Below are 14,462 nucleotides of genomic sequence, written 5' to 3' on the forward strand. Positions count from 1 at the left end.
TTGCTGAGTGGCCAGGTGGCAGGTGACTGAGGTATATAGAGAGGTGATGGAGCAATCTGGACCCCCCCCCCCCAAGAAGCCCAGGGCAACCCATAAAGACAATCTTCAAACGCCCTGGGTGCCATGCCCACCACCCAATCCCCACAGCCCTTCTGCAGCTTTCGGCCTTGCATAGGCAGCAAACAAGAATGCTGCAGCTTAGCAGTAAGTCACAGAGCAAATCAACCCGCATCAGCAGCTTCTCTTTTCAAAGATATTTCTTTACAGTTTACGCAGAGGGAAGCATTTTGTCAGAGAACAACCCCAGGGTGTGCTCTTGGTTGGGGGTTGTGGGCTCCCACCCCCATCCAGGGTGGCCATGTCAGGAGCCTTGAAAGGGACCTGGGACCCTCAGGACAGCCTTGACTTCCCTTGTTGTGCCCTGGGGATCCCAGGGAGCCTTCATGCCTGGGGAGTGGGGTGTGGAGAGTGTGTCCTCAGAAGCTCTCTACGAAGCTTCCCGGGAAGAGACCGGTGCGGCCATTCCTCTGCAGGGTCCCCTTGTACCAGCCGTCCTCACGCTTCTTGTGCACAAAGACAATGTCACCTTCCTTCAGCTCGATCTCTGCCTCGCTCTGGGGAGGGTAAGAGACCACCACGCGGTACCTGGTTGGGGGGGGAAACAGATACCACATTGGGTGAGTCTGACCCTAGGCTGGAGGATGACACCCCAGGGCCTGCTAGCAAGGTCTCTCTCTTTGTTCTTCCTTTCCTTTTCCCCATCTGGTGTAATTATTATAATTTGGGGTTACTTCCCCCACTTTTAAAAATTTCTACTTTGATTTTAATTTTTACACCACCTTTTCATTTTTTTAATTAAAATTAAAAAATAATTTCCCCTCCATGTCCTTTTGGAGCCCGATCTATGCAGCTGGAACATTTCTGCCTGAGAGACAGTCTCTCCCTCCAGCCCATTTTGGACAGTGGCCTCCTCTGAGGTGGGGCCTGGGACAGCCACTTCAGTCCTGGGGCAGGCACTGGGGTATGGGCGGGACACTTAGTTGTGTCCTCAGTTCTGTCCTGTCCTGGCTGCATGATGCCAGGCTAGTTGTCCTGACCTCTGGAGTGTCAGCTTCTTTGTCTGAGGAACAGGGAGGGTGGGGGACGCCTCTTAAATGGATGTCCTACATGATGTGTGAAACTGTTCTGGACCTTGTATGGTAAAACGGTCACTCTTTTTAAATGTGCTCCTTACCTTAGCACCTGAACTGGATGAAATCACATCATAAATGAAGCCCAATTTTTTACACATCTCATTTCCGAAAAACCTGGGTGCTTCCCTGCAGCCTCTGAGGCCTCTGTGGAACCTCATTTCAGACCAACATGACATAAAATCCAACTGGAGACATAATTGTTCCCATAGGGGAGTCAAAGTGGAGCTGTGGGCCTGAGCTCTAACCTAGCACAGACCCCTGAGGACCCCTCATGGCTATGGCAGGTCCAGGGCATGGGTGGGCACTGGGTGCTGCCACGCACAGCTCCCTGAATCTGAGACAAATCTGACCCTCTGGCTGGCAGCTGGCTGGGGATCCAGAGCCCCAGGATCAAGCACACATCCCACACCACACACCTGTCCACCGGGCCTCAGAGGAAGGTTAAAAAGAAGTTGTGCTCACTCTAAGGGTCAATGTTCTAAAACACCACCAAAGGCAAACCAGCATGTGTCCTGGTGCCCATGTTCCTCGCTGCTGCTCAGCCTGTCTGGAATCTTCTGTCCCCACCCTCCAGCCAGCTGTGCCTCCCTGCCCCCTCAGGGAACTCCTCAGGGGCAGGTGTGCTCAACACTAGACTGGGCCTGCACCTCAATGCTGAGGGGGAGGAGGGAGGAGCTGAGAGGGACCTGCCCACCCCACTGGGCATGTGAGGTGAAGCTTCTCTGCAATGTCCAAGTCCTAACTGTGGATAGGTTTTATAGCCGGGAGGATGCAACCACTCTCCATCCCTGAAAACCCCTAGCTGGAAGTCGCTCCAGAGCCTACATCTGGAGAGTTACACCCACATCTGGAGGGTTCCTCTCTGGTCATGGAGCCTGCCCCACTTGGGACCCCTGCTGGACCCTTGCTCCACTCCAGGTTCTCTGCAGTCAGCAACCACACAGTGAAAACATAGGCAGACCACAGCCTTCCTCTGCTCAGAACAGAAGCCAAAGTTGGGGAAAGGCTTCTGTGTTCTCTTTGCTCTCTGAGCACTCCTCAATCTCCCCCAGCTCAGGACTCCCTTGCCCGGGCTGCTCTTGCCTGCCACTTCCTTGATGCTCTCTCTGGAGCAATCCCGCCTTCCACAAGCCAGCTGGGCCCTGTTCACCATGCTTAGTGCTTAGCACAGGTCTCCCACACTAGCATGCAAGCCCCCAGAGCAGCAACTGTTACCCCATGCTCCCTGCGGTGTGCCCAGTGCCTAGGACAAGACTTGCACACAGGAGCACTATTCATACATGCAGGAGGGCATCTGGAGGCCTGGGGGTGGTGCTGTCAGTCAGATGGAGCTGCTGGGGAGCCAGAGTAACTGGGTAGGCGGAGGCACAGAGGTGTCAGTGGCTGGTGGCAGCTGGCGCGGAGAGGTCCAGTGGTGCCTGTATCTGGGCCTGCAGCTCCATAGCAACCACCCAGCAAACAATGCCTCTCCCCAGCCCACAGTGTACACTTCAGCTCCTGCTGTCAGCCACTGGCCATAGGAGGGGAACGTTGGCCAGACTAATGGCCCAGGAGCAGGATGACCAGCAGGCCTTAGGGGACTGGGTCATCCATCCATGCATAGGAGATGAACCTGGGAGGAACCACATACTGGGTGGTTGGCAATGCTGGGACTCAGAGGCCCAGGGCCTGACCTGGACTTGAAAGGCCACCCCCAGGAGGCACTGTCCTGCTGCTCCCCTCTTCCCTGGCAGTGCCTGGCTGTGGTCCCGGCCCACTGGCTGGGGCAAGAAGGTGGGATATTCCTTTTCTCTCAGTCTTCCTTGGGCTGTCGGCTGTGAAGGCCTGTCCCCTGGGTCCTGTCTCCCCCATAAGCCACAGCCATACACATGGCCTCTGAAAGAGATCATCCAGGTGTCCCAAGCAGCTGGCTGTCCTGAGGATCCTCAAGGGGCTCTAAATGTGAAGCCTCTGACCTGTATATTCTGCTTTTGGAAAACCAGGACATTATAACCAAAAGAGTTCCTATGTCAGCATTTCTTCAAATGTGGCCGTAGACTTCAGGGCCTCTAGGTCAGAATCCTGGCTCTGTGCCAGACCTACTTGATGAAACTGTGGGAATGGGGCCAGGAGTGTGGATTTTCAGCAAGTTCTGTGGGTGAATGTTTAACTTGCGATTGTTTGAGAATTAAGATGAAAGCTCTAGGCAAGTTTTCATTCTCCTTCAACCACCTGCTCAGAGGGCCTGGGGTGCTGGCCCATTGGGGTTAGGACAGGGAAGCCATGGTTTGGGGCATCTGGGATTGGTGCTGTGAAGGCTGAGGAGACAATGCACAGGCAGAGAAGACCCAGGCTCCACTCTGGGGAGCTCACGGTCCCAGGTATTCCAGGTTGTTGAGACCAGGGGGGAGAGAGAAAGGTGGCTCCTGAGTCTGACTTGGCAGGCAAGCAGGGTTCGTACTGCTGAGGGACCAGGGCTGGCCAGGCGTGCTGAGTGCTTTGGAAGGGCTGCAGGTATAGGAGGGTTGGGCCAGTTCTCATAACTCTCTAGGCTCTAGATGCTGGCTTTGGGGGTATAAAGGAGAGAGAAAATACAGTATGCCTCTCGCTTTCCTCTCAGCCCAGAATCTCTGCAAACGGCTGCTTGCTGGCCACTCCCCGATGACAGATGGCCTTGAGGAGGTAGGAATAGTCTGTAAAATCAGTTCCCATACGTCCGGCACTCAGGCCATGTGTGCGGCTACAGAGACCAGCACCAGCCCTATCTGTGGCTCTCTGCCACCCTCCACTTTTTCTCCAAACACCTGCCTCCTTCTCTTCCCCAAGGATGAGAAGGCAAAGAGTGAGATGATTTCTCAGACTTCAAACACAAGTTTTGGCTTTTGCCTCAACTGCCAGATGTGAAGCAAACAAGCAACTCTGAAAATGTAATTTGCTAGAAAAAAAAAAAGTAATTTGGTGCTTCTGAGTAATTCAATGATTTAATGAGCCCAGATGGATGATGTGGGCCTAATGTATAAGAGTCGAGCATTTAACGTTCTTGTCCAGATCATTCCAAGACTCTGAGCTATTTTTCCTGCTGCATGAAAGTAATTGATACTCCCTGTTATAGACACAAAGGGCCAAATGAACAGTTAAGGACAGCAGCTACTCCTGTGTTATGACTGTGGCGTCATAAATTATAAGAGACTGCCTTGTGCTGAGTTAAGGTTAGGTCAACCACAGCTAATTTTCAGACATAAGATTCAGGAAATCAAAAGGCTCAAAATCAGAATGAATTCTTACCACTGCATATTGCAATTAGCTTTATGTGTGAGGTTTGGCATGTCCTCCTCCTGTGTCATCTGCTCTCCTCCTGACAACAGGGGTCACCGGGAGGCCCTCTGAGTGGCAGGCTTTTCAGAGCATTTGCTTCAGTGCCTACTGAGGGCGAGTGACCCCGAGATGGTGGATGTGATCATCACAGAGCAGTTTCCCTCTAGGAACTTGGAAATAAGAGTATGCCTAAACCCCAAACACTAAGCTACAATATCAGCACATGTATTAGGTGCTTGTTGCTGTTATAACAAATTTCCACAAACTTAGTGGCATAATTTCTTATCTTACAGTTAAGTCAGACATCCAATGTAGTCACCCAGAGTGCATTCCTTTTGAAGGGTCTGGGAGTAATGCATTCCCCTGCTTTTTGCAGCTCTTAGAAGCTGTCTACATTCCTGGCCAAAGGCCCCTTCCTCCATCTTCAGAGCCAGCAATGGCCAGTTGAGTCCTCACACTGCATCACTTTGACCCTGTCTGCTGCCTTCCTCTTCTCCTTAGAGGGACTCTGTGATCACACTGGGCCCGCCTGGATAATCCAGGATAATCTCTCCATTTTAGAGTCAGCTGGTTAGCAACTTCTATCATGCCTGCAGCCTTCATTCCTCTAGGCCATGTAAGTCCCCCATGTAAGTCACAGTTTGGGGGATCAGGGCACAGACATCTTTGGGAAGCCATTGTTTTGCCTACCATGACACATAATAGATCAAAAAAACTTAAATCCTAACAAAGCCAAACAACTCACAGGCCAGTAAGAGGTGAGGATAAATAGACTGAGTGTGTGAACATATGGGAGAAAAGACTGTGCCAATAAAAAGTAGAGGAAGGGGTGCCAGGCAACATTGGGGGCACCACCATCTTATTATTGTATATGTCATACCATTTCATATAATCATATATGTCATTTAATATGTTATTATTACTCTTATTATGAATTCATAATTTCCCAGGTATTGATCTATGCATTTTACAAATATTTTAACTATCAGATACGTATTAATATCCCCACTTTGTATATGGGGGAACTGGGACTCGAAGAAATGAAGATGCCTATTTGGGTGAAATGGATGATAAGAGGTAAGTGTGCCGATATTTCAGAGCCACTCTGCAACTTCTCCAAGGTTCAAGAGAGCCAGGAGGCAGGCATCCAGAGGATGGGTGCAGGGCGGCTGGCCCAAGAACTCAGCCAGACCTGCCCAGGGTCAGCATATCCCTGCTGGGGAGATGGGACGTTAGACGGTACTCCTGGATCCCATAACTATACTGCTGTTATGAGTTCCCCAAGTAACCTCCAGAAATGTGGCTCCCTGCACATTGTCCATAGGGCACAACATGTCCAGATGGTCCAAGGATTAGGCTCCCGAGGAAGGGTTAGTAATCGGCACTCTGGTTTACACATCAGGCCTGTGAGTTTGGCTCTTACAGATCTCCTGAGAGCTGAACCTGCCTCTAGTGAGCTGACGTGCAGGCCTGGCCAACCAGACCTGGGGGAGTTCTCCATTGTTCACTCCTCTGGGCGGCCCAAACTTCCTTCCTCTGGGAACAGTTAGGAGAGACGCTTCCAGTGTCTTCCTGAATCCTCAGGAGGGAAACTGTTACATCCCAGGGAGTTTGTACATAGGAGACACTCAGAACATGCAAGAGGCAGCCTTGTAGCACCCAGAGCCTAGCCACTCCAGGTGAGAGATGCCCCTTCCTCAGTGAGCTAGTGGTGGAAGCCTTGAATCTGAGCCCCACCTGCCCTTTGCTGCTCTCCCTCCTTCAAACCTTAAAGTGGCCTTGCACACGGCAGGCACTCTGCAGATATGTGGCTTGCAAGTGAGTGCCCAGGGCCTCCATAGCAGGGATTCCTGTTACAGCTGCTCCCCTCCAGCTGTGAGCTAAGTTTTATTCACAAGCCTGCAGGGCCCAAGGCCAAGCACTTTCTGGAGCTGTCCCAGCCTGAAGACTAAGCCTTTCCATTGTTACACCCTTGCTCCAACATGCTGGGGCTTCCTAGGACACAAGGCAGCCTAGGGGCTGCACAGGGTGAGAGAAGGGGGCATTTGGGGGCTCATTAGGCAGCAGTTTCATTTCAGGCTGTATTTTGAAAACTCTCATCACTAATGAGCTTCACAGAGTGCTGGGGACAAGCAGGGTGCCAAAAGTCTCTGGGTACAATAAGCCTTGATTAGATGGAATATTCACAGAATGAGAGTAATTCTCTGATCTTTCTAGTTAATCATGACTTCCATGGTTTAGTAGAACAGGGTATTTTAAGACCTTTTATTAAGGAGTCTGGAAGTTGAGGGATCTAGGGAGAACAGAAACTTAGGGGAGACATGAGAACACCTTTGAAATATCTCAGCCTATCTTTCTCAGGAGCCACCAACTTTGTTACCTGGGGCAGAGGGACTGGGAACCACATTAAGAAATCATAGGCATCTGGGGGTTGGTCTTATGGAAGGATGAAGGTTCTGACATGAAAGAGCTGCCCAAAGTTGGAGGAGGCTCCTTGGAGGGAAATGCAGAAAGAAAGAGAACATGTGTGCCTGTGTGTGTGCCTATGTGTGTGTGTGTGTGTGTGGTGTTTGTGTGAGATGTGAGGTGCCTGTGGTATATGGTGTGTGTGAAGTGTGTGTGTGGTGTGTATGTGTGTGTGGTGTGTGTATGTATGGTATATGGTGTGTGTGCATATGTGGTGTGGTATGTGTTTGGTGTGTGAGTATGGTATTTGTGTGAGATGTATGTTAAGTGTGTGTGGTATGTGTGTGTGTGTGGTGTGTATATGTGTGTGGTGTGGTATGAGGTGTGTGGTGTATGTGTGATATGTGGTATGTGTGGTGTCTGTGTGGTATTTGTGTGAGATGTGTGGTATATGTTGTGCATGTGTGTATGTCTGAGGATGTGCGTGTGTGTGGTATGTGCTATATGTGCACATGTGGTGTGGTGTCGTGTTTGGTGTGTGTGGGGTGTGGTATGGGTGTGGTGGTGGGGTGTGTGTGTGTGTGTGATGTGAGGTAGGGTGTGAATCCAGTCTCCTCAGGGCCTGGGGGTTTGCTGTGGGGAACGCACCTCACAGTAATGGATCCTGCTGTGACGGAGTTTGGACAGCAAGTATATCTTGAACCAACAAGGGGGTGGTGATCAATTGCTGAGGATCCAGAGGCAGACACTGATATCCTGGCAAGGCTGTGATACGGTCCATACTGTTTTAAAGCCAGAGACACCCAGATCCCTTTGTGGGCAAGTTGCACCTTGGGCAGCTGCTGACCATGCCCCTCAAAGTGGTTCAGAGACCAGGCTCTGTGGCTGGAAAGCCTTGAATTCAATCTCTGGCTTGGCTAGTTACTTTTAGCTGTGTGATCTCGAGCAAGTTACTTAGGCTTTCAAGAAGATGGGGATACTAAATTCATAGGGTTGTTACAAGAATCACCGGAGGTAACACACACAAGGCACCTAGAACAATGCCAGCAGATGCTAAGCTGCATACACAGCATGGCCATTCTGGGTGTTTATGGCCCAAGTCCATACTGATTGTTGAGTGTCTGAATCTCCCCCTGCACAGAGCACAGAGCTTTCATTCTAAAAACAGGTGTAAATATGGACTGACATGACAACTGCTTATCGGAAATCTGTAACCAGCTCATGTTGTCCCTCTGCTGCCTGTGGAGACTGTTCTCTCAGTGGCGCTGGATCTCAACACCACGGCATCAACGCAGCCCTGAAGCCCATCATCTGGGTATGCCTTGGCAAAGTGGACTGCAGCTTATTTGTGTGGTCTGAGAGCTAAGAATGCTGTTGCAATTTTAAATGGTTGAAAAAGAAATCAAAATAATAAAAATATTTCATGACACAAGAAAATTAAATGAAATTAAAATTTTGGTGTCCATAAGTAGAGTTTTACTGGAGTGCCCACGCCCTTTGCTTCCATATTGTCTATGGCTGCCTTCATGTCGGCACAGCAGAGGTGAGAGTTGTGACAGAGACCTGCAGTGTCTGCAGAATTTACTATCTAGGCCTTGACAGAAAAGGCGTGTCACCCCCCATTTAGACAGAACTTAACTAGCCCTGCATTGGCACTGGGGGTTAGTGGAAGCTCAGGACAGTGGTGCCCTTCTCAGGCTTCAGCACTGGGGTCTATGGGGAGGAGCTGGCCATCAGGCAGTGAGGCCGAGGTGAGGGAAGATTCAGACAGAAATGCCAGGACTGTTTCCTGAGGAGACTGCTCTCATGTTTACTATTTAAGCAGCGTTCTAACAAAGAAGGCACATGGAAGGGAAAGTACTTCTGTGCTATCCAGATTGGACACCATCACCTCTCACTAGAGTGCCTTCAGCCCTTATCTGAAGCTCTCTAAGGACTAACTCAAATGGCCCCATCAGCTGAGCAAGATGCCAGCCTCTGACCCCTTATAAAAGTCAGGCACATGAAGGCCCTCGGTGGACTCAGTTTACTGCTCTGTATAACTCTAGGCTGAACTCTATGAAATTTCTGGTTTTGGTTAAAAAAAATGAATGTTGTCACTTTTGTATGGTTTAACCCAACAGACTATATACCTTGAGGCCAATTTGGGGGTAATGTTTTATAATTCTAAGATGTCAGAGTGGGTTGAGCCTCAAGAAAAACTGCCTCTGGGGTGGGGTACACAGGCCATGGGACTCAGTCCAGGGGTCCACTCCAGGTTTCCCACAGGGTTGAGGGGAGATAGTCCTCTCACTAGCATCATTGCTCACTCTCTGGGCTCAGTGCCCCATCAGTTCTGCCAAATTTCCTGATGAATCCATTGCAAATCCCAAACTCAGGACCCATATGGATTCAGAACATGAAATAGGCTCCTCTTCATTCCCAAATGCTTCTTATCTTTTTTTTTAATGTTTATTTTTTATTTTTGAGGGAGAAAGAGAGAGAAAGAGCAAGCAAGCAGGGGAGGGGCAGAGAGAGAGAGGGAGGCATTGAATCCGAAGCAGGCTTCAGGCTCAGACCTGTCAGCAGAGAGCCCGAGGTGGGGCTCGAACTCATGAACTGCGAGATCATGACCTGAGCTAAAGTCAGATGCTCAACCAACTGAGCCACCCAGGCGCCCCCCTAATGCCTTTTATCTGATGCTCACCATCCAAGCTCAGGAACTGAGTAGATGTGGGTAAGAGGGACATTTGGTAAATTTAATCCTCAGAAAATCCCTATTGTCACTGCTCCCCCAAAATGACTCCAATCTCAGAGACCAGCCCATACCAAGGCCCCAGAGGATACGAGCCCACCCTCCCCGCCCTTACCTCTCCCTGGACAAAGGCTTGGGCTCCGGACGGATGGCAGCCATGGAGAGAGGCGCTTGCCTGGAGGGAGATGAGGAGAAGTTCAGATCCAAGGAGCCTGCCTTTCTGTGCAGTGGCTCCATCCCCACTGCACCCTGCATCTCGCTCTCTATGGGGCAGGACCCTGCCCTGCCATGGATGGACAGTGAGGATACTTCGGGTCCCACGGCACCCTGGAGTGAGGTGTCCACTGCCACCAGGGCATCGTGGGTTGGAGAAATGGATGGTGGGGAGCGAGATTTCTTCTTGGTAGACGCCCCAGCAAGAAGCTTCAGCAGCCCACTTTTCTTCTCTTTCTGGAAAGACACACAGAATTGAAATCCAGTGGGTTAATACTCCTAAATGCCCTTGTTGGAGGAGGGAAGTATAATCTTATTTGGAAACTTTAAACATAATCTTGTTAAGCTGGTTAGAGGAAGAAAACAAAGCTAAGACTGAAAGGTTTTCCAACTCTTGTTTTCCTTCCTTTCCCCAAATCTGGTGCAAGTGCCCAGAACAGACCCAGGAGGCCCTGGGGCAGACCAGAAGGTGCTATTCCCAGGAGAGGGTGCTGTTCCCAGGAGAGAGTGCTGCAGGAATAGAGAGGTGGGGGGACGGGGGCACCCTCCCGACAACACACCTCCTCACCATCACAGGACCGTCCCAGACTGGTAAGACTCCAAGGAGCCAGGAGTCAACATCATTTGTCTCTCTTTACCTGGGAGAAGTGTGTAATTATTTTACATCAGGCTTCCTGAGATTAGCTTCCTCAACCCCCACCGGGTTTATAGAACCAAAGGTCATGTATCCTAGACACAGCTTCATTTGGAAACTGGGCAACACTGTATTCAAACTTTTCTGGCACAAAATTATTTATACCACACAAGAAACCTGCAGTGTGCGTGTGCGCGCGAGCTCATGTGTGCATCACATATATTCCCCAAGAAAGTCATTTGCAGGCAGGGAGGACCCGAGCTGAGCTCTCAGAGCTGAAGCAGCCCCCCATGGGGGCAACTTCTCCTCATGCCCTGAATTCTGTCAATGGGAAACACCCTGATAAAACTGCTTCACTCAGCAGGTGGCTTCCTTATCTTAAGAGACCTATTACAGGATATGACAACATTCAGGTCGTGGCTCTTTACATACAAAACTAATGAGATAATCAGAAGAATCTGCCCTTATAATCATGAGGCTATTGATACGCTCTCCTACTAGGATGTGTAGACACCTCTCCTGCTCCATAGTTCACTCCCAGTTCTCATGGAGGACTCCCCACCCCACACCCCACACCAGTGGCAGGCATGACCAGTATAGGGTCTTCATCAGAGGACCCATTTAGTACTCTCTTGGCCCTGAAGGAGCTTCTCTCCTTAGTCTCACATCCTGGGAGCTCAGAGCAGACTCTCAATATGTAAATGAGAGCCAGGCTGGGGTGGCAACACAGACCTGGAGAAAGAAAAGATCAAGGCAGTGTCCTTGGGTGGCCTGGACCAGCCACCATGTTTGCTCTGAATTCTGCATATCACTGTCAGTGAAGGGGCACCTCAGCCTCCCTCAGCATGTGCTGATTACACTGAAGCACATAAGGAAACATGAGAAACATTGCTATCTAGAGAGTTGTTTGTGAAAGAGAAAGTGTGTACATGCAGAGGTGCTTTTAGAACAACACGCTTGCCTTGGAATCTGACCATTTTTATGGCTTTAATAGAGTTCAGCTTTTTAATGTTCAATGGAAATTAGGTGGCAGGGCACATGGCGTAAAACAATGGCAGCACACGGAAGTCTGAAAGTATAGCCACTGAGTCAGTGATGCCTATCAAAGAGTCTGCTTTGGTCACAGGGCTCAGTAGACCCTGAGGTGGATAGAAGGCAGACATCCTCTTCTCACCTTCCCTGCCTGCAGGGTTAGAGGCTACTGGCGGATGATTTCAGCATCACCACACTGATGCTGAAATCTTCTTAAAATTCACATATTAGGGATATGCATATCCTTAAGCTAAGTCAATAACATTTTAGTATGAACAAGTCCATGGTTTTTTCCTCTACTGTTAGCACTGATATTGACAGAAAGAAGGTAAGTAGATGTCCTGAAGACTGTCCATAGTGAGGAATTTCTGGCATGGGTGAGCCCCAGGCTGGTGGGGAGCAGGCTGGTGTGGGGTAATGCAGCAAAGGGCAACCCTCTCTGTTTATGTTTCCTAGCTCTGTCCTGCTTCAACATCCATAAAGGAGTTCTGTGACACACTTAGGAGAGTTTCACTAGTTTGGCCACGAGGGGGCACCACATATCTGGCTCAGAGGGATCCCTGTCTCCCAAGTAGCTGGGGCTCCTGAGGCCACTGCCATTGAGAGGTGCTGGTGGGTGGCAGTGTGTGTCTGGTTCCTCATGATGACAGTCTCCTAATCTGAGACCATGAAGCGGAGGGCACTAGAGGTGAGGACACAGTGTAGGCGTGAGGGGTGGTGTCTGATATTTCACAGCCCTCTGGGGGCTCCGGAAGGATGAGCCTGCCCAATGAGTCTAGGGAGCCATGTGGACACCCAAACTAAACACCCAGATGCACAGAATGCAGGTCGAGTATCACAAAAGCTACATGCTATCAAATTCTCAAATTCCAGTTATTAATCCAATGGGATGGTGAAGCTGGAGACTGTACAACTTCAAGAATTGTATACATACATAAGCATATGCACTTACATAAAATTATGCATGGCGTGAAATGGATCTGCAGCCCAGCCAAAGCCCTGAGGGGACAGGAGCCACTGCCTGGCATAGTCTGCAGTCCCTGAAGGGCTATGGGTTGACCTGCCTTTGCTGCTGCCATCTTGGGCTGGGCCTAGCTCATAGAGATCATAGGAAAGGGTGCAGGCCAGCCCTGGCATCAGGCCATGTAGTCTTCTGGAACCAGAGTGTGAAGCCTGGACACTCGGCCAGCAAACATGTGTGGAGCAATTTGACAATGCAGGGACAGCCCCTCTGGGCCATGATGCTGGAGTGTCAGCTGGTCCTGCCAACAATCCATAAGTCAGGGTGCACATGCCCAGTGGGGGAGCACCTGCGTGCAAGATGCGGCCAGTGTCCCGGTCAAAGGGGCTCCATGTGGGAAAGCGTTTTCACAGTGACTGTCCCCATGCCCCTGGGACAAGTGTTGGCTGCACCATATCCACCTACCTCACCTATATTCAGAGCTAGTGTCCCTGGCCTCTTCTACATATGAATTAAAGGTGGAAGGAGATAGAATGAGGACGTGCCCAGGGCAGGTAGGGAGCCTCCTGTTAGAAGTTTCAGGGGTAAGGAGCACCTGGGTGGCTCAGTCAGTTGAGCGTCTGACTTCGGCTCAGGTCATGATCTCATGGTTTGTGGGTTTGAGCCCCGCGTCGGGCTGTGTGCTGACAGCTCAGAGCCTGGAGCCTGCTTCGGATTCTGTGTCTCCCTCTCTCTCTGTCCCTCCCGACTAGTGCTCTGTCTCTGTCTCTCAAAAATTAAATAAATGTAAAAAAAAAAAAAAAAAAGAAGTTTCAGGAGTGAAACCACGGCCCTTCTTGGGACATCCCAGCAGGTTAAAAAGATAAAAGGAACTGACCAGGGCCCAGTTGTCAGCCAGCATGACAGCTCTTGTGGTCCATATGGTGGTGTCCTGCCTCATGAGCAAAGAAGAGGTCTGATCAACAAACACTCTGTTGCAAGACACAGCCACAGGACAGAAAGCCCTGGAGCCACAGGCTGTACCACAGTAGGGTGTGTTGTGAGGGGAAGATAAAGCCACTGGTCTGCTTAGCATGTTTGCATGGAAATCCAGCCTTAGCTGTGGTTTGGAAAGAGGTGCATGAATGTGATGGATAATTTTCCTGTCTCAGTTTTCCAGGATTAAGTATGACTGATCACTTTCTTAATTTGACTTTGGCAAATACTTATGTCATGACTGGAATACCCTCTCCTTCGCTGTCCATGACAGAATTCTGCTAATGCCTTCAGGATCCAGTTACTACAAGTTGCTGTGAAATTTGGTGAACTACCATGCACACAGAATTCATGGAATATGGATGTAGATATTCCAAGCCCTTCCCCTGGTGGCTGCCCTATTCTGGGTGATGTATGTTAGAATCAGCTAATGGGCACTTTGAAGGTGGTGGGAAAAGGCTCACCAATCAATTTAGGGGCAACACCATTGGACAATAAGAGGTTTTAGAGGATACAATTTCGGGTTAATGTGGGCTAAAAGTTTATTAAAGAAAGATGGATTTGTTGGGGTTTCTCCAGGGACCAGGACTAAATTAGGGACTTTTATGAGCCCAGTGAGATGCAGAGAATGGTATCCCCTTTATATTTTTGGAGCTCATTTTAGGTATGTTTTAGAGGAGTCACTGCTTTCCTACACAACTTTGTGTCAGCATTCTGCTGTCTCCATCTGTGGCCTAAATTCCCCTCTCCTGAGGAGGGTCACTTTCCATCCCTAGGTTGCTCTGAATGGCCATGGTGCAGCCATTTCAGCCTTGTGGGGGTCCTCTAGTCTGAACTGTGGGAACAAAATGCCTGCCTCCCTCTCATCTTCTGTCTTCTCCCCAAATGAGTGATAAGCTACTTACTGCTTGCCCTCTGTGAGGCCGTTCACAGCTCCCCATGCAGACAACCTGCCCTTGCTGCCTGCCTCCTCTTCCTCTGTCAATGGAACAGGATAGGAGCACAGGGGCAGCCCAGGCT

At 50.0% G+C, this 14,462-nt stretch overlaps 1 protein-coding gene across 4 annotated transcripts in view; it reads right to left on the reverse strand.

Moving 5' to 3' along the window:
- Positions 1-239: 239 nt before the first annotated feature.
- The window catches only part of SH3RF3 (SH3 domain containing ring finger 3), a 371,367-nt gene continuing 357,144 nt past the window's right edge, over positions 240-14,462 (reverse strand). For 3 of the 4 annotated variants that reach the window (XM_042931821.1, XM_042931822.1, XM_042931823.1), the window contains 2 exons: positions 9,743-10,077; positions 240-645 (listed from right to left, as the gene is read on the reverse strand). In XM_042931821.1, coding sequence (XP_042787755.1) covers positions 477-645; positions 9,743-10,077 — 504 coding nt within the window. In that variant the 3' untranslated portion in view covers positions 240-476. Of the gene's footprint in view, positions 646-2,408; positions 2,495-9,742; positions 10,078-14,462 lie in introns of those variants that run through there. The other variant, XR_006200602.1, reaches the window with a different exon arrangement.

The sequence above is a fragment of the Panthera leo genome, chromosome A3 (assembly GCF_018350215.1).
Source record: "Panthera leo isolate Ple1 chromosome A3, P.leo_Ple1_pat1.1, whole genome shotgun sequence".
NCBI classification, from domain to species: Eukaryota; Metazoa; Chordata; class Mammalia; order Carnivora; family Felidae; genus Panthera; species Panthera leo.